We start from the raw sequence: 24,760 nt of genomic DNA on the forward strand, positions 1-24,760 counted from the left end.
TTTCGGCGTCCAAAATTTCGATATTGTAATTGTTTTTAGTAAATAGACTTAGTGAAACCGTTCTTTTCGCATATTTCATTTGTCCCAAAGCTTTGGGTGGTCCTTCGCATAAGTATAGAAAAAGTGAAACCATTTCTTTAAGGAAAGAAAATTCAGTTTCCCAAAGGGAAAAACCAGCGACCTATGACTAGTGCGCGAAACAAAGGCACCAGGACAACGTGTAATAAGGACAACAACACCTACATCTTCGCACATGTAGTTTAAATTCTCTACCATTATTTAAATCACGCTTGGCAGGCGGGTTGGTGAGCTGGTTTGAGAAATTGGTAGGATATGGTAGGAATTAGGCAGGAATGGGTTTGGGACATGATTTATCTCTAGTACAGGAGTTAAGAGAGATTCACGGCTTACATATGGTAGGTCGCGTCCCTGAAGTAAGAATGTCCTTCACTGAGATTGTGAAAGAGGCAAAATACTCAAGAGCCAGTAAAAACTTTGTTAATTGTTTGTTCGTTGTAGCCATTTTAGCTAAAGTTTAAACCAAAAAATTTTAAACCCAAAACTTCATAAGAAAGCCCTGAAATTAGTCTATACACCACCGCAGAAAAAACCCAGTATATTCTGCTCTATCACATATACAGGCAAGATATCAACAAAAATAGACAAATACATAAAAAAGAAAAGAATAACACCAGCTTTCAGAACTAACAACAACTTAAGCAAATACATTAATAACACTAAGAGCCGAAATAGAAAGCAATTACAGAGTGATGTTTAAAGAAGTGACATGTGGCGACTGCCCAAAAACTTAGGTACATCGGTCAAACTGGCAGAACCTTTGGCAAACGGATAGCACAACACAAAAGAGCTTTCAACAATAGAAAAACAGATTCTACATACACACTTCACGTTCTAGATCATAATGATTCTTTTAATGAACAGTTTTAAATTCTTCATATTCGAAATAAAGGCCTTAAGCTATCTTTATTAGAATCTATAGAAATTAATAAATTGAAAAATACAGATATAATTCTAAATGACCAAATTGAGAAAAACAGCTCCCAACTCCTTAACCTATTCAGTTAGAGACTTTAAAATGCAGACACATACTAAAATAAATTACTTGAGAAAGGCACTCTACCGAAACAGCTGTAGTGACATAGTTATAATAAATTTTGTGGAAGTACCTGTTGAGTGTTTTATTGTCAAATAAAATGAACTTTCATCAAGTATCGGTTGAATCCATCAATTACAGCTGAATCCTTTTTATTGGATTTTTTTAAACTTTTGCCATATCAAAACAAAAAATCTGGACCGTTTGTTGTAGATCATCTTGTAGGTTGCATAGAGATACACTCGTAAGGCCATAGGCCATGCGAAACAATATCGATCTGATGCATGTTTTGAAGGTAATGGAGCGTCGTGCGACAGACCAGGAACAAAACAAAATTGCACGCCGGTGGAGATAGAGATGAGCTTATCGCTGATTTCAGACTTCAGTAGAGCGGATTACTAGAATGAAGATTTAAACTAATAGCACTGCAGACGAGATTCTGTTTCTGATGATGTTTTAGAAACTCCAAGTTTTAAAGACCTAATAGACTTTCTTAGAATTAAATTATGTGTCAAGTTCACGTTTAAAAAGAAAAGAAGTGAAGTTAAAAAAGAAAAGAAAAAAGGGAGAAAGTTTATTTTGAGCAGACTAGAGCTTCACGATACGATACAATATCGAGACTTTTTAAGTATTGAGTATTCTATTGGTTATGCCAATGAAGTATCGTATCGAGTATCGATATCGGCAATATTTTCTTATAAAAATATCGATAGTGATTTCGATACGATATCGATACAATACTCGATAACATATCGACATAGAAAGGATTATTAAATATAATAATCCTTGACATAATTAAGAGGACATTAAATTAATAAAACAAAAACTATTCTTTATTCATTTATCACTATCTTTATAAGCTCTTAAAATATACATACTGAAGGTCACTGATGGTGGATTTGAGCTTCGTTGAACCTCCATAGATTCTTTTGAAAATTGGTGGGTGGTTAGAGGATACTTCAAGAAATAAAAGTGATATGGTGTCAACTTGCGCTCTTTGCATTTTAAGGGTGAAATCCACCCTTTTTAAAGGAAAAAAATGCAGATTTAAACATTCTGGTGTAAGTAATCTACTTTACTAAAATAAAATAAATGTTTTTTTAACAGTTCTATGCATAATTTATCGGAATAAATCGCAATTTAGTATTTGTTGAAAACTATTTTTGCGTAGAAACTATTTTACTTCCATAATATTGCCACAAATGCCACATGATATAAACAGTGTAATCAAAGATGATGTGATTTACTCACTCTCAAGTGTTTCAAGTTTAGGCACTTAAGTGAATAATATTATAACAGCTGATGCTTGGGTTGCAGATCACTTACACTTTTATATAAATAATTATGATCTAAATACCTATTCCACAAAATATAAGCAAACAACTGTAGCGTTTTATTTTTTTTCTCGATATCGATATTTTCAATAATATCGAGACAAGCGTATTGACAATACAAGAGTATTGTATTGATTTCAGATAATGAGTATCGTATCGACATTAGTATTACTATGGTATGTATTGTATCGGTATTGTATTGGTTTTCGATACGATTTCAATACAATATCGATATGTTTATCGGATACCGTGAAGCTCTGGAGCAGACGGAATATTTTGTTTAAATTTTCAAAATAATGGTAATAACGTAATTTACAGTAATAGTGAGAGTTGAATATATCCAAACTTATTGCGCGTACATACCAGATTCATATTTATTGTGGTTCCTAGACTTACTCATAATTGTGGTTCAAGCAGATACCAACCTACATATATGTTTTGGAGTAACTCTGGACTGGTCTTTCAGCTACCGACAACATTGTATATAAACGAGAGAGAAAGTAACAACTAGTAACAGTATTTCACAATAAAACACTGAAAACTTTTGTTTTCTATACTTCCATAAAATTTATTATTTACAACTATGTGACTACAGCTGTTTCGGCAGAGTGCCTTTCTCAAGTGATATAATTTACAATGTGTTTGCCTTTTTAAGTCTCTAACTGAAGAGGTTGAGGAGTGGGGAGCTGTTTGTCTCGAGTTAGTCATTCAGAATTATATCTGTATTTTTCAGTTTATTAATTTCCATAGATTATAAAAAAGATAGCTTAAGGCCTTTATTTTGGATATGCAGAATTTGAAACTCTTCATTGAAAGAATGATTATGATCTAGAAGGTGAAGTGCGTATGTAGAAGTGTCTGTTTTTCTATTGTTGAAAGCCCTTTTGTGTTCTGCTATCCGTTTGTCAAAAGTTCTGCCAGTTTGACCGATGTACGTTTTCGGACAGTCACCACAAGTTAGTTTGTACACACCACTCTGTAGTTGCTTTCTCTTTCGGCTTTTATTGTTCTTAATATATTTGCTTAAGTTGTTGTTAGTTCTGAAAGCTGGTATTATTCCTTTCTTTTTTATGTATCTGGCTATTTTGGTTGTTATCTTGCCAGTATATGTGAGAGAGCAGAAGACTGAAAACAATGGAAACTTCCTCTAGTAACACCTCCGAGGCTTCTACAATTTGCAAGCCATAACGGATGCTGAGCTTGATGCTTGAACTTTACCGCGCTGAGCAGATGGGACGTGAATTATAAATTGTAAAATTCCCTCATCTTCCTTAGTCTCAGCATCCGTTATGGCTTGCAAATTGTAGAAGCCTCGGAGGTGTTACCAGAGAAGGTTCCCATTATTTTCAGTCTGGTAGGATGTAGAATAACATTTTTGGATGTTGCTTTATGTGCTATTAGATTGAAAACTTAGTTTTTTGATAGCAGTTGCCGCTAGCGCATCCCAGCCATTTCGGTCGTTGCAATCCGTGACTGAATGTCGGGGTTTATCCTAGTTGGGTCAGAGAGAGCAGCATATGTGCCTTCTGATGAGAGACTAATAAGTTTCGAAACCGGTAGAGGTGCTTGCTGCACTCTCTGATTGAACTGGAATAATGATGCGGCTGTAGTTTCGTGTTGCAACGAAATTGAAAATGGATATTCATTTTTGATATGATAATTTGTTTATCCAAGGATAAAAAAATAAAAAAACTATCAATTTTTGGAAAAAAAATGCAAAAACCCAATCTCCGTTTTTTTACATTCAGGGGAGTGCAATTAGAATGAAAACATCCATTGTTTCGGAATAATTCAAACAAGCTTATATTTTTCTAAAACTTTTTTTGTCAGTTTATATACATGTTAAAGTAAAAAGTTATACTCGCAGATTTGGCCGCTAATTGTTTATTAATTGTTTAAACAATAACAATTGTTTTGTATAAATAATTTTAAAAATATCGTTGAATTCGTCTTTTTACTTTGATCAAATGTTTCTATTTTGTTTTTGATTATGCTGAATCCGAATATGGCATTAGAATTTGAAAATTCTTATACAGAAGCTCTTATACAGTATGTTTGCGTAGCTAGGAACCACATGGAAAACTTTTTTATTATTAATTTTACGAAAAAAAGTTATTCTTCATAAAATACTCTGCATAGTCAAAAATCTCAACCACCAGATATCAAATTTTATCAATTTTATACGAGTTATGTCAAAAATATGAATTTTTTTAAAGTGTAAAGTACCTTTTTATTCCAGAATATCAAACAACGCTATTATGAAAAGTTGTTTGAAATTAAAAACTATGTTTTAATATACAATTACATTATTCTAATCGAAAAAAAAATTTCGATTTTTTCTCAAATTACGGATATTCATCATCATTTTATTACAATTATTGTAACTATTTTATTTTCAATTTTACGAAAAAAAAAATTCTTCATAATATGCTCTACCTGGTCTAAAATCTATAATACAGTCATCAGATATCAAACTTTTTCAGTTTTATACGAGGTATGTAAAAAATATGAATTTTTCTTAAGAAAAGTGTGCTTTTATTATTTACAATATTTTAATTTAGAATGATTAGTCCTGTCGCCAGTGGGGGTACAACGGCCTCCTTAATTCAGATGGACTTACCCAAGTTTTTTTTATGTATTTTGACCTGTAGAACACGAATATTTGGGTAACAGTTGATCCGGATGTCGATAAGATTGTTATAAACAAAGAACTTGAGGAGTCACATAACAGCGATTTTTCGCAAAACAAAATATTTTTTTGTATTTCTTGGGTCATTATAAGCAAAAAATGTTTCTACAAGTTTTTTCGTTGAATGCATAGTTTTCGACATAAACGCGGTTGAACTTTCAAAATATCGAAAAATTGCAATTTTTGAGCCCGAATAACTTTTTGTTGAAAAATAAAATAGCAATTCTGCTTACCGGATTTGAAAGCTCGAGTCAAATTCTATCGGTTTTGATTATTTTCATTGCTAAAAATTAATTTTTTTATTGTTAAACAAAGCTATAAACACATGGTGCTTGAATGATGTTTTCAATGCATTTCTCATTTGAAATCGAACGAGTAGGCGCGCATACAGACAATTTCTACGTAGATTTCGTACATTAAAACGCATGCATTGTGCACGCGAAACACTATGTGTTTATAGCTTTGTTTATCAATAAAAAAATTTATTGTCAATGCAATGCAAATAACCAAATCGATTGAATTTTACTTGAACTTTCCAATGCAGTAAGCGGAATTGCTATTTAATTCTTTAATCAAAAGTTATTCGGGTTTAAAAATTGCACTTTTTCGATTTTTTGAAAGTTCAACCGCGTTTATCTCGAAAACTATGCATCCTACGAAAAAACTTGTAATACCATGTTTTGCTGAGAATCACCCAAAAAATACAAAAGCATGTTTTGTTTTGCGAAAAATCGCTGTTATGTAATTCTTCAAGTTATTTGTGTATAACAATCTTATCGACATCCGAATCAACTGTTACCCAAAAAGTTCGTGTTCTATGGGTCAAAATACATAAAAAAACTTGGGTAAGTCCATCTGAATTAAGGAGGCCGTTGTACCCCCCTGGCGACAGGACTAGATGTAGTTGAACACTGAAACATATTTTTTAATTCCAAACAACTTTTCTTTATAACAATTTTCGATATTGTGAAATATAAAGGTACTTTACTCTTGAGTGAAATTCATATTTTTCGACATACCTCGTATAAAATTATTAAAATTTTATATTTGATGGTTGCATCTTAGATTATATACGATGCAGAGTATTTTATAAAGAATAACTTTTTTTCGTAAAACTGATAATAAAAAGTTATCAATAGGTTCCAAGTTACACAGACATACTGTATAAGAGCTAAATAATTTTTTTTTGTTAAACATTTATTATTGCTGAAGCTCATTATTAAATGTATTTTAGATAAGTTTTACAGAAAAAAGTTTTGATCACTTTGTATAAACATTTTTTAGCTGGTAATTTTCGGTTTTTATATTACATTTTTATCACTTTTCTTAATTTTCTCAAAAAGAAATAGTTTATTTCATTTCTAAAGTAAAATATTTTAGTGCATTTTAAAAACTACATTCTGAGCTTTAAAAACACCTATAAAACTGTAATAAATCTGTTTAAAATTGAGTAATACCTTCTTAAAGTGGTGTTTATTCTGTACCGGGTGTCCCAATAAGAATGGCTCTCGGCCATATCTCAGGAACCGTTTATAGTAGAGCTTTGAAATAAAAAATTTTATAACAAAAGTTGCTTCAGGAAAAGCCTGGAAATTATTTTCATAATTGTGGGACCACCGCTAGAGGGCGTAATTGAATATCAAAAATTAAAAAATCTAAATTTTACAAAATTTTCCTAATGAAGGGGCACTGGAAATCCGATCATCGTATTCTTCATAAAATTCTACGCATATTTGATTTAACAAGTTTAGGTCTACCTTTGGAAATAAGAGGTGGGGGTGAGTGGGAACCTTGTTATGAAAAACTGGCTGTGAGTCCGGTTCTGCTTAATCAAATTTTGCAAACTTGGTCTTGTTGAAGACAGATCTTTTTCGTCAATGTAAAAGTTATGATTTCGAACCAACTTACTGAGTAATATGCCAGCTAGAAGGCGTTATTTAATTTTTTTCAGAAATCTAGTGTTCCTTGGAAAATATTAAATACAAACATGCATTTTTAATACCATATTACAAAATTAGACAAAATTAGCAACAGAATAGCGAAAACCGCATGGTAATACCTTTTTTCTATCTCGAGATATCTTACAAAACGTGTAAATTTAAAAACATAACTGTTACTGTCACCGGTAAACGAAATAATTCATTAAAAGTAGTGTGCTATGGAAACAACAAAGAAACATTTTCCAGCTGTCAACGTATATTAGGTCTTTTCAACACTTCTCATTTGTTTCGAGCCTAGTTCATATCTCGTATATTAATATTATACACGGATTATACGGCATATGACAGAGTCTCGAAACAAATGAGAAGCGTTGAAAAGCCATATTACAAAGAAATAAAAACAACTATTTAGTGATGACATAAACGTTCAAATTTTTGCCCATCATTTTCGTTGCAAACATTTACTCTTTCAAGAGTAGATTGAACAGCAGTCTCAATTTCTGCTCTCGATATGCTTTGAATGGCGTTTAGTATTCTCTGGATAATGTATTCTAGAGTAGTGTATGATGGGCAACAATTTGAATATTTAGGTCGTCACTAAGTAGTTCTTTTTGTTCTGTGTTATATTTAATTTTAATAGTATTGTTTCTCTTTATATTGTTGTTTTAATTAATTATATTTTTCTACGTTGACATCTGGAAAATGTTATTTTGTTTTTTTCCACAGCACACTACTTTTCATTAATTTAGTTTACCGGTGATAGTAACAGTTATGTATAAAATTTACACGTTTCTCGAGATATATTGAGATAGAAAAAAGGTAACCCGTGTTGAGCTGGCCCCCCCCACTTGCAAAAATTAAAAAACAAATAGCCCTGATTTATGAGCTATTTATGAGCTCTCATATTCCGCAAACTAAAAATTTTGAGCTCGTTCCACTGAGCAGGAATTTAATACCCTAGTGGGGGGGGCTGAGTCAGCCCCCCCCACTACTTAAAAATAGGAATATTGAATCGGTTTTTGCGGCAGAATTACGAGCTATTTATGAGCTCTTGAAATTATATAGTTTCGATTTTTGAGCTCATCCCCTTCACCCCCAAACAACCCTTTAATTGATTTAACTTAAGAGAAAGATGCTGAGAAAACTTAAAATATATCGTATTGCGAATATAATTCCTATAGCTTATATACTCTAAGAATAAACTATTAAATCAAGAGCATTTCGATTATTGAGCTACAACCCCTTCGCCAGAAAACCACCCTATCTTCCCGGCTTAAGAGAAAGTTGTATTTAAAATGCGTTAAACTAATTATTTGGCGACTACATATCATTTAATAATTTATAAGCTTCCAAATTACGCGCATTTAGATCAGTAAATTGCAATTTATTTTGTATAGTGCAGTCACTGAAGGTAAAAATCAACGATTACCTTCAATTTCGGTGAACCTTCATCGATTTTCACGAAAATTGGTCAGTGGTTAGAGGATACGTCAAGAAACAAAGGTGACATGGTACCACCTTGCGCCTTTACCCTGAGGGTGGATACCGCCCCTTCTCGGGGGTGAAAATTATTTTATAAAAAATAAATGCACAAATCAATAAAAGAACAAATTAAAAGCAAAATTTATTATATAAAGTTAATAAAATAAGTCAATACTTTTTAAGTTATTAAAGATCAAAGATTTTAATTATTTGTGAAAAAAATGCATGTTTTGAAAAGTTTTTTGTAAATCACTGAAAAACTTTAAGTTTTTACAAAAAAGTTAATAGTAGTTTAATTCGTATAGCTTATATTCTAAGAATAAACTCTTAAATCACGCGTCTTTCGATTAAAGAGCTACAACCCCTTCGCAAGAAAACGACCCCATATTCCCGGCTTAAGAGAGAGTTGTTCTTAAAAAAATTTAAATTAATTATTTGGCGACTACATATCGTTTAATAATTTATGAGCTTGCAAAATATACGCATCTCAATTATTGAATTGCCATTTTCTTTCTATAGTGCAGTCACTGAAGGTAAAAATCAACTAGTACCTTCGATTTCGGTAAATCTCCATTCATTTTCACGAAAATTGGTGAGCGGATTTTGATACTATCAACTTTTTCTGCATCTTATTTTGCATAGGTATTTCTAAGTACTTTGACAAGTATTTAGTACCTAAGTGTTATAAAATGCATCTCTTTCCCGTTATTTAAGCTTGAACCCTTAGATTTTAACAGTCGCGGAAAAAAATATACATTTAATTACCAATAACTTACTTTAAATTAACATTAAAGGGTTTTTCAAGTAATCAATTTATTATATTTTTTATTAGCTTCAATTTTAGTGATGAAAACTTTTTTGTAAAAACTTACAGTTTTTGAGTCATTTATGAAAAATCGCTTAAAGCATGCATTTTCTTTCCAAAAATTAAAATATTTGATCTTTAATAACTCAAAAAGTATTGATTTATTTTAATCACAATAACAAATTTTGCTTACAATTTGTCCCTCTCTCGATTTGTGGGGTTATTTTTAATAAAGTAATTTTCACTCCCGAGAAGGGGTGACATATACCCCAGGCTAAAACCCCAAGTTGTTATTGTCAATTCGTGAAAATAAATGGAGATTTACCGAAATCGAAGGTACTAGTTGATTTTTACCTTCAGTGACTGCACTACAGAAAGAAAATGGCAATTCAATAATTGAGATGCGTATATTTTGCAAGCTCATAAATTATTAAACGATATGTAGTCGCCAAATAATTAATTTAAATTATTTTAAGAACAACTCTCACTTAAGCCGGGAATATGAGGTCGCTTTCTTGAGAAGGGGTTGTAGCTCTATAATCGAAAGACGCGTGATTTAAGAATTTATTCTTAGAATATAAGCTATACGAATTAAACTACTATTAACTTTTTTGTAAAAACTTAAAGTTTTTCAGTGATTTACAAAAAACCTTTTCAAAACATGCATTTTTTTCACAAATAATTAAAATCTTTGATCTTTAATAACTTAAAAAGTATTGACTTATTTTATTAACTTTATATAATAAATTTTGCTTTTAATTTGTTCTTTTATTAATTTGTGCATTTATTTTTTATAAAATAATTTTCACCCCCGAGAAGGGGCGGTATCCACCCTCAGGGTAAAGGCGCAAGGTGGTACCATGTCACCTTTGTTTCTTGACGTATCCTCTAACTACTGACCAATTTTCGTGAAAATCGATGAAGGTTCACCGAAATTGAAGGTAATCGTTGATTTTTACCTTCAGTGACTGCACTATACAAAATAAATTGCAATTTACTGATCTAAATGCGCGTAATTTGGAAGCTTATAAATTATTAAATGATATGTAGTTGCCAAATAATTAGTTTAATGCATTTTAAGTACAACTTTCTCTTAAGCCGGGAAGATAGGGTGGTTTTCTTGCGAAGGGGTTGTAGCTGAATAATCGAAATGCTCTTGATTTAATAGTTTATTCTTAGAGTATATAAGCTATATGAATTATATCCGCAAAACGATATATTTTAAGTTTTCTCAGCATCTTTCTCTTAAGTTAAATCAATTAAAGGGTTGTTTGGGGGTGAAGGGGATGAGCTCAAAAATCGAAACTATATAATTTCAAGAGCTCATAAATAGCTCGTAATTCTGCCGCAAAAACCGATTCAATATTCCTATTTTTAAGTAGTGGGGGGGGCTGACTCAGCCCCCCCCACTAGGGTATTAAATTCCTGCTCAGTGGAACGAGCTCAAAATTTTTAGTTTGCGGAATATGAGAGCTCATAAATAGCTCATAAATCAGGGCTATTTGTTTTTTAATTTTTGCAAGTGGGGGGGGGGCCAGCTCAACACGGGTAAAAAGGTATCGACATGCGGTTTTCGCTATTCTATTGCTAATTTAATCTAATTTTATAAAGTATGATTAAAAATGCATACTTGTATTTAATATTTTCCAAAGAAAACTAGATTTCTGAAAAAAATTAAATAACGCCTCCCAGCTGGCTTATTACTTATTAGGATGGTTCAAAATTATCACGCTTACATTGAAGAAAAAGATCTGTCTTCAACAAGACCAAGTTTTCAAAATTTGATTTAGCAGAACCGGACTTACAGCCATTTTTTCTTAACAAGGTTCCCACTCACCCCCACCTCTTATTTGCAAAGGTAGAGTTAAACTTGTTAAATCAAATATGCGCAGAATTTGATGAAGAATACAATAATCGGATTTCCAGTGCCCCTTCATTAGAAAAATTTTGTAAAATTTAGATTTTTTTATTTTTGATATTCAATTACGCCCTCTAGCGGTGGCCCCACAATTATGTAAATAATTTCCAGGCTTTTCCTGAGGCAACTTTTGTTATAAAATTTTTTATTTCAAAGCTCTACTATAAACGGTTCCTGAGATATGGCCGAGAGCCATTCTTATTGGGACACCCGGTACAACTATGAAGTTTTCAAAAATTATATGTTTTGAGACGTCGTATCATTTGAATTAAATTTTTGAGATTTTTTTAATGAAACATCGTTTAGTAAGATCATTGAGAGAGGTAAGTTGTGCAAAATTGAGAGTTTTATAAGAAAAATTGTATTAGTTACACATTTTTAAATCCTTTTTAAACAAAATTAAGTCTCACTTTCAGCCCACACCGTACGTATGCCCATACATTTTGTTTCTTTTTACTATAACTCTAAGATAGCTTAATTATTCTTCTTTCATGCTCAATTTGTAAAATTGCATTTGATCGATTAGTTAAATAATTACATTAAAATAACTCAATCGTGCACTTCGCCGTACGCTAGTTTACAGTGCGCCAATGTTTGTGAGAAGGGTGACTTAAGCGTTATAAATAAAAAATTATAGAAGCTACAGATTAAATTTTAGAAAAATCTTTATATAAGGTTTTTCTTGTAAAATTTTCTGAATTTTTCAATGGCCAAGTCAGTTTTTTTCAAAAATTTATATTTTCGGAGTTATTTAAAAAAACATCTATTTTCACAGTTCATTTGTTTAATAAAACATGAAGCACCCACTTCTCGAGTAGAACTTTTTGATATGTTGTTTATTAAACATTTCTTGTGAAGTGGAAATCTATAGGTATGCACTTCCCTAATTATAATGCGTATTGGACTAGGTCTCTCCGATTTTTTTTTAAAACGTTATAACCTCTTAATTTTTTGTCCTTTGATAAAACAAATTATGATATCTTAGCAACAAATAAACTGATCTGGTTTTACGAAATCAAGCTCTCATTGAAGCAATTTACATACATGTAAAAATCTTATTCGATTCGTCTACAAATTTTGGGTTCTTTCTTGAAAGTAGCGGCTATTGTTATAATTTTGATTTTTACACTGGCTAAATGGCTAAAAATGATCGCAATAGACCAGTAAAGATCTGCGAAAAAACGTCTATTTTTGGATGTGAGAGGTGGCATTCGGATTTTTGCAGATAAAGTTAGGTGACACCTTCAGTAATAATAATTGGCTTATGCTCTTTCTCAAATATGCCCGGAACATTAATAAAAAAATTAAAATATTTAAAAATTTCGAAAAACATCGATTTTTTCTGCTTTCTTTGCTTATAACTTTAAAACGATTCGTTTTGGAACAAAGTCGTAGAGAAATAAAATAAAGATAATTGAATTTTGTATGATATACGACTGGTAAAAAATGTCTTAAGGTATAACCTTTTCTGCAATATAGCAATAAATACAAAATAAGGGGGCAAAATACGCCTGTTGTTATTCAATGTTTCTTAACCACTTTGGTGGCACTTAGAACCTTAGTAATTCGCTTAGAAAATCGACCTAATAAATTTTGCATAATAAATTTGCAATCTAAATGTTTTTAAAAAAGTTCAAATTTTTTAAAATCTTTCTGAACAAAAAGTAGACCATTTAGAGGTTGGCTAATTTTTTTACATATAAAGATGTGCTCTACCTATCTAATACACTTTACAGAATTAAAATCGGATTATTTAAGGGGCCCCAGCAATGTTTTAAATTTATAAACAATTTTTTGGCTTATAAACAAATAATAAAAAAATGAATTTTTAGCAATGCAAATAATTAAAACCGGTATAATTTGACTTAAACTTTCAAAAATTCGCGTTCAAAAATTGCAATTTATCGATTTTTTGAAAGTTCCACCGCGTTTATCTCGAAAACTATGCATCCTACGAAAAAACTTGTAAGAACATTTTTTGCTTAGAATTACCCAAGAAATACAAAACATGTTTTATTTTGCGAAAAATCGATTTTATGTAATTCCCCAAGTTCTTTGTTTATAACAATCTTATCGACATCCGGATCAACTGTTACCCAAAAAATTCGTGTTATACGGGTCAAAATACATAAAAAAAACTTGGGTAAGTCCATCTAAATAAAGGAGCCCGTAGCATCCCCTCCTGGCCACAGCACTAATTTGTTTATAAGCCAAAAAATTGTTTATAACTTTAAAACATTGCTGAGGCTGCTTAAATAATCCGACTTCAATTCTGTAAAGTGCATTAGATAGGTGGAGTACTTCTTTATATGTAAAAAAAATTGACAAATCTTTGTATGTTCTAGTTTTTGTTGTGCAAGATTTTAAAAAATTTTAATTTTTTAAAAAAGTTTAGATTGCAAAATTATTATGCAAAATCTAGTACGTCAATTTTAATGAAATTTGGTGTACGGTTTTAGCACATTACAAAAATTTTCTAAGCGAATTAGGAAGGTTCCAAGTGTAACCTAAGTGATGGAAAATCATTGAATAAGGACAGGCTTGTTTTGCCCGCTTATTTTATAATTATTGCCATTTTGAAGCAAGAGTGATAAATTAAGACATTTTTAACCAATCGCATCTGATAGAAAATTTAATTATCTTTGTTTTATTCCTATAGGACTTTGTTCTAAAATGAATAGTTTTTAAGTTATAAGCAAAAAAAGTAGAAAAAAAACGAAATTTTTTGAAATTTTTAAATATTTTATTTTTTTATTAATGTTCCGGGCATATTTGAGAAGGAGCATAAATCAATTATTAATAACGAAGTTATCACCTAACTTTATCAGCAAAAATCTGAATGCCACCTCTCACATCCACCTAAAAACAGATCTTTACTGGTCTACAAAGGAAAACGTTTGTTTCTTAATCGCAAGTGTATAATACATTAATACAAGGCACGGATCAACACTCTGAGCTTATTGAAAAATATGTCACCAAGATCAGAGCTAAGGTGTGATCATCATCATTCAATCTTCGCTTGTCCACTGCTGGATATAGATCTCCCTCATAATTTTCCATCTATTTCGATCTTGTGCCTCTTGCATCCAATTCCTATGACAACGTTTTAGACCATCAGTCCAACGTGTTAGTGGACGACCTCTGCTTCGGTAGGCATCGTCTCTTGGTCTCCGTTCCCGTATCCGCTTTGTCCATCTGTTATCTGTCATTCGAGAAAAGTTACCTACCCAGATCCATTTCAGTGTTGCTATTATCTCTACTGCATCAGTCACTTCTGATCTTTGTCGTAGCTGGCAGTTTGGGATCTTGTCGCTTTTCACTATTTTCGTAGTGAAACGCCCAACATAGCACACTGCATCGCCCTTTGAGACACGCGAATGTTTTGCACTATTCTCCTTGTCATGGTCAACGTTTCCGCTCTATAAGTCAACACTGGCAAAACACACTAATTAAAGGGTTTTTTTAAGGCATATTGGTATGTCAGACGATTTAAAAATATGGTTCAGCTTGACGAAGGCTGCCCTTCTTATTCTTCATGGTGCCCAGCATATTAACAATCACTGTCTTATTTACAACCGCACGAAATAGTTCAGTGCTAGGTTTCCCAAACCATTGGCGTAGTAGTCGGAGAGATAGAAGCGGATTTTGTGCGTGATAAGTAATATGGAAAAACTATACGGGGATATGTTGAATTAGTTGTGTACATGACTTTCACCAACTACCGGAAACCAGAGTTGGGGCCGAGGGTATTTATAAGGGGTCAAAGTCGCGTATTTTATTATTTTTTTTATGACGCTCATGATCGAGATAGTGCACTAAAATTTGGGAATAAGTAGGTCATGACGTAACTAAGTAAAATCTCTAGGGGCGGAACGCTGCATGGCCGAAAAAGGGGTGGGGGTAGGGGTGAATATAAAAAATATAAAGGGTTTTTTGCGACGTCCGTGATTGAGATAGTGGACCAAAAATTGGTAATAAGTAGATCATGACATTACTAAGTAAAATCCCCAGAGCCGGAAACCAGAGTTGGGGATGAGGGTAGTTATAAGGGGTCAAATTCGACGTTTTTATTATTTTTTTTTTGTGACACTCATGATCGAGAGAGTGCACCAAAATTTGGAAATAAGTAGGTCATGACGTAACTAAGTAAAATCTTTAGGGGTGGCACGCTGCGTGGCCGACAGAGGGGTGGGGCAGGGGTGAATACAAAAAATATAAGGGGTTTTTTGCGACGTTCGTGATTGAGAGAGTGCACCAAAATTTGAGAATAAGTAGACCATGACATAACTAAGTAAAATCCTCAGAGCCGGAAACCAGAGTTGGGCATGAGGGCAGTTATAAAGGGTCAAAATCGCCGTTTTTATTATTTTTTTTGTGACGCTCATGATCGAGATAGTGCACCAAAATTTGGGAATAAGTAGGTCATGAGGTAACTAAGTACAATCTCCGGGGGTGGAACGCTGCGTGGCCGATAAAGGGTTGGGGGTAGGTGTGAATATAAAAAATATAAGGGGTTTTCTGCGACGTCCTAGATTGAGATAGTGCACCAAAATTTGGGAATAAGTAGACCATGACTTAGCTAAGTAAAATCCCCAGAGCCGGAAACCAGAGTTGGGGATGAGGGTAGTTTTAAGGGGTCAAAATCGCAGTGTGTATTATTTTTTTTTGTGACCCATCACAACATTTGTCCCCCACGCAGCGTTCCGCCCCTGGAGATTTTACTTAGTAATGTCATGATCTACTTATTCCCAAATTTTGGTGCACTATCTCGATCACGGACGGCAAAAAAACCCCATATATTTTTATACTCACCCCTGCCTACCACCCCTTTGTACCCCAAGCAGCGTTCCGCCCCTGAAGATTTTACTTAGTTACGTCATAAGCTACTTACTCCCAAATTTTGGTGCACTATCTCCATCATGAGCGTCACAAAAAAAAAATAATAAAAACCTTGACTTTTACGCCTTATAACTACCCTCGTCCGCCCCTCTGGTTTTCGCCTCTGGGGATATTACTTAGTTATGTCATGGTCTACTTATTTCCAAATTTTGGTGCACTATCTCAATCTAGGACGTCGCAGAAAACCCCTTATATTTTTTATATTCACACCTACCCCCAACCCTTTATCGGCCACGCAGCGTTCCACCCCTGGAGATTGTACTTAGTTACCTCATGACCTACTTATTCCCAAATTTTGGTGCACTATCTCGATCATGAGCGTCACAAAAAAAATAATAAAAACGGCGATTTTGACCCTTTATAACTGCCCTCATGCCCAACTCTGGTTTCCGGCTCTGGGGATTTTAATTATTTATGTCATGGTCTACTTATACCCAAATTTTGGTGCACTATCTCAATCACAAACGTCGCAAAAAACTCCTTATATTTTTTATATTCACCCCTACCCCCACCCCTTTGTCGGCCACGCAGCGTTGAGCCCCTAGAGATTTTACTTAGGTACGTCATGACCTACTTATTCCCAAATTTTGGTGAACTATCTCGATCATGAGCGTCATAAAAAAAATAATAAAAACCGCGACTTTGACCCCTTATAACTACCCTCGGCCCCAACTCTGGTTTCCGGCCGTTGGCGAAAGTCATGTACACAACTAATTCAACATATCCCCGTATAGTTTTTCCATATTACTTATCACGCACAAGATCCGCTCCCAGCTCTTAGACTATAGGTTTTTAAGCCAAGAAGTTGTACGGCGGCCCACACTTCTTTTTCCCATTATTTTACCTTGCACGACAAGGTGAAGTATGTCATATTTTTCTGGGTGACGCATTATATGACCAAAGTATTCCAATTTGCGCCTTTTAACCGTGTTCACTACTTCGCAACCTTTATTCAAACGTTGCAAAACCCTTTCGTTTGTGACTCATTCTACCCAGGTAGACCCACATCTCAAATGCTTCTAGGATTTTTAAAAGCGATTCTGTCAGGGTCCATGCTTCAATCCCGTAAAGTAGTACTGGGAATATATAACACCGAACCATTCTTATGCGAAGTTCCAAATTTAGATCATGACTGCACAGAATTTTATTAAATTTCATAAAACTTGTTGTTGCTTTGGCAATTCTACTTTTTATTTCTGTACTAGGGTTCCAGCATTCATTAATATGGGTACCCAGATATACAATATTACTTACTCGTTCAATTGAGTCATTACCGATTGTTACGTTAAAGTTATTATTATTTACGGCTGCCTCTTTACTAATAACCATAAACTATGTTTTTCTTGCGTTGAGTTTGAGTCCATATATCGCGCAGAACGCCACCATTCGGTTCAATAACGCTTGAAGATGTTCAATTGATCCTGTCACTAACAAGGCTGCCAAAGTCAGGCTTATACGACGGAGAAGCTCAACGGTTTGGTTATCTTGTCCTATGCGAATCTCATAACTTAGGTATTTATAGGCCAGTACCTGGTGCAGGCGCGGATACAGAGGGGGGTCAACGGGTCCATGGACCCCCCTATTGTATTTAGTCTATAATTATTTTTTTTATTATTTACTATTTTTTCTGTCAACCAGAGCTCAATTCCTTTGATACCATAGATATCTGAGATGACTGAATTCTACCTTAGAGTAAGTGTTTTAACCTTATGGCTATATCTGGACAATAAAATATTTGCGGTACGTCTGACCCCCCTATTATGAATTTCTAGATCCGCACCTGACCTGGTCTATGGGTCTTAATCCTATGCATATATCTTCGCTGACTACAATATTCGGGTTTTAGATATATTGTTTTCAATCCCCCTTCTAGCGAGGAAAGGTATCGCTGATTTAAAAGTTCTTTGACCTCATCTATCCTACAATATTACATATCTGCAAACCTCGGATAGATTAGCTTTTCCTCGTTTATAAGGAATGATATAGGATAGGCCAATATTTACAGACTGCGATTGATATGGCATTAGTATATTATTGTGATATACTAGGTTTCGGTTATCTGTATTTCGCGCAGTGTCACTGCTCATTTTGACATCAGTGACCACCCCACTTCACTGTAGTAGTATATAAGGAAATTGTAACCTGTATCAGTCTCTTGTATGTTTATTCAACTCTACAATAAAACTAGTCCGTTAAATGTCCGGCTTTTATTAAAGTAGTAACGTCTCGAGCACATACGTGTGTTAGTAAAATACTTAGGGCTGATACATCACAGTATATTCATAGCTTTCCTAAAAACGAATGAATAAGTCAAATATTACTTTACTACACTTTCAGCGATCTGTAGCAGTTTCCTATCCAAAATTGACTCTTAGTTCGAGAATTATAAAAGGCATGACAAGAATATCAACTGCTAAAATATTTAAGGTCATAACATTTCATGGGAAAGAACATGGGTACACGTGAAGAGCAGAGATGATGTCAAGAAGCCAAAGCTCTAACATATTATTGTGGAACATGTACTATTATAATCCACAAGGATAAAAGTTTTCCTGTAGTTGGCTGTATACCATGTAATACAAAAAATAGTAAAATCCTTTATAAAAGGTATATTTAAAATCCCTAAAAAGGGCTACATCATTATCACATAACAAGTTTTCGACTGGTTTACCAGTCATCATCAGTGCTTAAGTGCAGTTTATGTGCTAACCACCAAGATATAATTTACAGAAATATTAGGGTCACACTTGCTGCTACACTTCCACCATGTGAACAAGTCAAATCACAGCTCAGATGTTACCTGGGGCATATTAGCAAATATTTCAAACATCCACGCTTAAGTCAATATTTTCAATCGATGTTGCCTTGACGGATTACTATTACAGGGCTTTGACCCTAATATTTCTGTAAATTATATCTTGGTGGTTAGCGTGTAAACTTTACGTATGCACTGATGATGACTGGTAAACCAGTCGAAAACTAGTTATGTGATAGTGATGTAGCCCTTTTTAGGGATTTTAAATATACCTTTTATAAAGGATTTTACTATTTTTTTATGTACTGCAATATTGTGTAAAAATTGTTTTATATAATATCATAAAACAAATTTATTTTTATATGATGCAAAAAATGTTAATTCACATAAACTTGCACTTTTGATAACCCTAAGTTCTAGTGTCCTATTTATAGGCTCAAAATTCAAAAATGCAATGATATAAAACAATTTCATGAATAGTTTCATGTTTAGAACAGTATTACTGATAATTATTTGTAAATAATATTTTTATATTAAAAAAAAAACTTGGTCGATAATGGAAAATGGAATCTGTGAAGACTCATCAAAAGGAATTCAGTCACAGCCGCTCTTTGTTTGTTGTGATTTACAAAAATGGCTTTACTAGAAACTGTATCAATTATGGAACGATGGCACAGGTCAATTTAACAAGATCGATAATAAAGCAGTATACATTTTACAAAGATTGGCTATTTCAACTTTGGAGTGGTAAACCTTTAAAGTTACATACGGTGTACGAGTATAATACATATCAGAGTGTTCCAACGAAAATTTGACCCCCTTCCAGTAACTCAGAAACCAAGAGTTTCTTCAGAATTAAAAAAAAAACATGTCAATTTGTATCGAAAGGGGGACTAATCTTCATGCGAAATTCTCCCCCTTTCCCTGCCAAGCATTAACCCCCAGTATTTCTTAAATAGCAAGTGTAGTCGAGTGGCACATCATTTAAAAGGTATTTTTTTCCTCTACAGGACCCTCTAATTTTTTCTCTTATTTGCGGAATACCTTTATTTTACATTATTTTACGGTTTTTGCTCTAAATTTTAAAGAACCGCTTGGATTGACATGAAATTTGGCATACGCATAGCTTACATGTCAAAGAAAAAAAGTGATATTGTGCCGATGTGTGCTTTTGCCCTGGGGGTGACTTTTACCCCCTCTTGGGGGTGAAAAATATAAGTCCAAAATAAGTCCGGAAATGGATAAACTGACTAATTTTAAGTAACTTTTGTTCTATAGAGCTTTTTCGCCAAGTCAACACATTTCGAGTTATTTGCGAGTGAATATGTTAATTTTTCAACAAAATAACTACATTTTTAGATGGTTTTTCGCAAATAACTTAAAAATTAAGTATTTTGTCGAAAAAAACGTTCTTAGCAAAAACATGGAATGTAAAAAAGTAAAAAAAATGGTGTACGCGTTAGGTCTCTGGACCTCGTAAAACCAGAGTTATAGCCAATGAAAAATAAATTCGTATTTACCAAATTTCAAATACAATACTTCGAAGTGAGATATCCAAAAAATTAAGCACTTTTTGGGAAAAATCCATTATAACTTTTTTAAAGTGTTTAGAAAGATCTTTATTTCTGTTTTTATAAAAAGTTTTTATCGTTAAATTTAAGCCAGTTACGCTCAAAATAAAGTTGGTCCCTTTTGTTTTGGCAAAAAAAATCTGGTAGACCACCCCCTAATTAGCAACTTAAATGAAATAAATCGTTACCGCTCCACAAATTATTTTACTTATGTTGTGTTTATATGATCTGTAAGTTTCATCGATTCAAAGTGCTTATTTTTGAAAAAAATTGGTTTTAAAGTGAAATTTTTAAATATTTTAATTTTGAAAAATATGATTTTTTTCAAAATAACTTAAAAATTGTTAGAGATACCAAAAATCTCGAAAAACAAAAAAAGTTAGCATTGCTTTTCTGAATATCATGTATTTTTTTGTTTTTCTGTTAGACAAAAATTATTAGGATTTGGTGTTTCTAAGTTTGCATACATTCGTGATCAGTGACTCGTTCAACCCTTTTAACTACAGCCCTTTCAAAAGTAAGGACTTTGAACCGATGAAACTTACAGATCATATAAAAAATACATACACGAGTCAAGAAACTTGTGAAGTCGTAACGATTAAGTTAATTTGAGATACTAATTAGGGGGTGATTTTCCCGATTTTTTTACCAAAATAAAAGGGACTAACTTTATTTTAAGCGTAACTTGTTTACTTTTGATGCTAGAAATTTTTTTGTAAAACAAAATGAAGCTTTTTTTAAACACTTTAAATAGTTGTAATAGGTTTTCCCCAAAATGTGCTTCATTTTTGGTTATTTCACGTTAAAGTATTCTATTTGGAATTTTACGAATATGAACCTATTTTTAATTAGCTATAACTCTGCTTGTACTAGGTATACAGACGTGATAGATACACCATTTTTAAAATTTTTTACAGGCTATATTTTTGCTAAGAATTTTTTTTTCGACAAAATACTTACTATTTGATTTATTTGCAAAAGACCGTCTAAAAGCGTGGTTATTTTGTTGAAAAAATGAACATATTCACTGGCAAATAACTCGAAAAATATTGACTTATTGAGAAAACACTATAGAACAAAAGTTACTTAGAATTAGTCAGTTTATCTATTTCCGGACTTACTTTGGACGAATATTTTTTCACCCCCAAGAGGGGGTGAAAAGCACCCCCGGGGCAAAAGCACATATCGGCACAATATCACTTTTTTTCTTTGACTTGTTAGCTATGTGCATGCCAAATTTCATGTCAATCCAAGTGGTTCTTTAAAATTTAGAGGTTTTGCAATATTTTACCGTTAAAGAACGGACTATTAAGGATAATTTTGGATTTAATTAATTTATAATAAATTTGTTAAGTCCAAAATTATCTTCAAACTTATTACGTAAATTACAAAAAATAAAGCGTCGCGTCGTTTAGAGAAAAAAATTATCTTTCAAATGATGTGCCACTCGACCACACTTGCTATTTAAAAAAAAGTGGGGGTCGATCCGGGGCAGCAGGGGGTTACATTTGAGGCCATGAATTTTGAAAGAAAATTCGTCCCCCTCCCATTAAAACTTAACGTGTTTTTTTAAAATTTGAAGAAACTCTTGGTTTCTGAATTCCGGGGGGGGGGGGGGGGGTCAAATTTTCGTTGGAACAGACTATTTTACAATATTGGTGTGAGTTTTGTTTATATAGGGTGTCCCAAAAATAGCGGAACGGTCGAATATTTCACGAAATGAACGTCAGATCGAAAAACTGAAAAATACGTTTTTAATCATTTTCAAATATCTATGGAACGACACCAAACACGACCCCCCACTCCACCCCCTGGAGGTGGGGTGGGGGGTATCTTTAAAATCTTAAATGGAAACCTCCAATATTTATTGCAGATTTGGATCCCTTATGTAAAAGTACATAACAACTTTTATTCGAGACATTTTTTCGAATTATAGTTGGTGTTATAGTCGGAATTTTTATCGTGATACCATAGGTAAATTATAGAAACGGTCTAATATCTCGACAAATACATTTCGAAATGAAAAACCTCAGAACACGTGTTTAATATTTGGCAGATTGCTGCCAGATGGCGCTAATAAATCGTATTTTTCCGATTATAGCGCCACCTATTAACAATTCTAAAAAATGTTTCGATCAAATGTTGCTTATTTTTTGATCACCAATCCAAATCTGCAATAAAAAATGGGGGTTCCTATTTAAGATTTAAAGTTACCCCCCACTCCACCTAAACGGGATGGGGTGGAGGGTCATGGTTGGTGTCGTTCGATAGGTTTTTGAAAAATATTAAACAACTATTTTTTGATTTTTCATTTGGAAGTGTATTTATCGAGATATTAGACCGTTTCTATAATTTACCTGTGGTATCACTATAAATCTTTTTTCCGATTATAGCGCTACCTATCTACAATTCGAGAAAATGTCTCGAATCAAATTTCCCTACTTTTCCGTAAGGAATCCAAATCTGCAATAAAAACGGGGGGTTTCCCTTTAAGATTTTAAAGTTACCTCCCTCCCCACCTCCTGGGGGTGGAGTGAGGGGTGGTATTTGATGTCGTTCGATAGATTTTTTTAAAATTATTGAACACGTATTTTTCAGTTTTTCGATCGATTGTTCAGTTCGCGAAATATTCGAGCGTTCCGCTACTTTTGGGACACTGTATATAAGCCTCCGGCCCTTAAGGTTTATTCGTAGTGCACGATTGTTATGAATGTAGAATAATCTACAACGAATACACAGTATTTGAATTTCATAATCGTCATTAGTCGTTGGCGGATCATATCTACAGTGTGTCAATTTGAAAAGTTCCACCCCATATAATTTGGTCCCTATAAAAAATCTAAAAATATGCAAAAACACGTCAAATTTCTTTGTGAGGGGGACATTTTGTAGACCAGTTTTAAACGAAATTACATCAACCCTCTAGCGGGGGCGGACACAACCCCCAAAATCTTTAATGTAAAGGGGGTTGGGTGATACCTCATTTTGAAGGTCATTCAATTACCTTTTCAAAAATACCACATAATACCTTATATTTCTTTTTAGTATTTTTGGAAAATTCTTGGACTCAATGCTCTAAAAAATTTTGGAGTTCTGAACTCGATACTTAATATCTTTACGGTTTTACTTGATTTTTCCAAAACTACTGAAATGAAAAATAATGTATGTGGTATTTTTGAAAAGGTAATCGAACGATCTTTAAAATGAGGTATCACTCAACCCCCCTTTCCATTAAAGATTTTGGGGGTTGTGTCCGCCCCCGCTAGAGGGTTAATGTAATTTAGTTGAAAACTGGTCTATAAAATGTCGCCCTCACAAATAAATTTGACGTGTTTTTGTATATTTTTAGATTTTCTATAGGGACCAAATTATAGGGGGTGGCAACTTTTCAAATTGACACCCTATATGTGAAAAATGGTAAGAGAATAAAATTGTACGATAAATGCATACGAAAGCTGCACTATTCACCTTTAAAACATATTTTGATTTTTCTCGATGAGATACTCCTATTAAAAGATGTCGAATTGACATGCAAAATCGTCGGTTGCTTCAAGCGTTCGCGTTGTTAATGAAAGAATGGTTCATACTACACAAAAAGTGCCAATAAACATGTTTGTTCAGAATTATCTCAGCTACATTACTTGTTTGAAATATTTTTCCTACTGAACTTTTTTCTACTACCTTTTAGAGTTCAAATATTTAACGACTGGATTAATTAAAAACTGGAATTGTTAAATACTTACCTCCAGGGTTTAAATTTTTTGATTGGGCTGAACTAGAACCAGCCGCTCCAGATGAACGTCTAGATCTGAAAAGAAAAAGTAGTGATAATTATTTTAGTCATATTCATATTAATTCAACAAAAATAAAATTTAATAAAAATTTTCTCGATATTATTATTTTTTCTTTATGTTTCGTTTATTCTTACATAACATTTTGGATTTGGTGGGGAAGGCAGAGAAAACGAGAGTGGAATCAACATGTGACGAGAATGGACAGCGGGAGAATAGCCCGTATAGCCAGAGATCCAAAGCCAACAGGCAAGAGACCAATAGGAAGGCCCTTTAAAAGGTGGCGAGATAGCTGGCAGTTAACATCACAGCTAGGAATACAAGCTCAAAATCGGTTAAGAACAGGTCAAGAGGCCTGATATAAGAAGAAGCAGAAGAAGAAATTTTGGATTACACCGTAATCTAATACAAATTACCTTCTTTCCTAATTCTACTATCACGTCTTTAAAGACACAATGTATC

General features: G+C 33.3%; 1 protein-coding gene across 8 annotated transcripts in view; it reads right to left on the minus strand.

Moving 5' to 3' along the window:
* Positions 1-24,760, minus strand: part of LOC114327290 (cAMP-specific 3',5'-cyclic phosphodiesterase) — a 1,080,669-nt gene that overhangs the window by 214,017 nt on the left and 841,892 nt on the right. For all 8 annotated transcript variants that reach the window (XM_050646630.1, XM_050646629.1, XM_050646632.1 and 5 more), the window contains one exon: positions 24,251-24,315. In XM_050646630.1, coding sequence (XP_050502587.1) covers positions 24,251-24,315 — 65 coding nt within the window. The remainder of the gene's footprint in view (positions 1-24,250; positions 24,316-24,760) is intronic.

The sequence above is a fragment of the Diabrotica virgifera genome, chromosome 3 (assembly GCF_917563875.1).
Source record: "Diabrotica virgifera virgifera chromosome 3, PGI_DIABVI_V3a".
Taxonomy (NCBI): Eukaryota; Metazoa; Arthropoda; class Insecta; order Coleoptera; family Chrysomelidae; genus Diabrotica; species Diabrotica virgifera.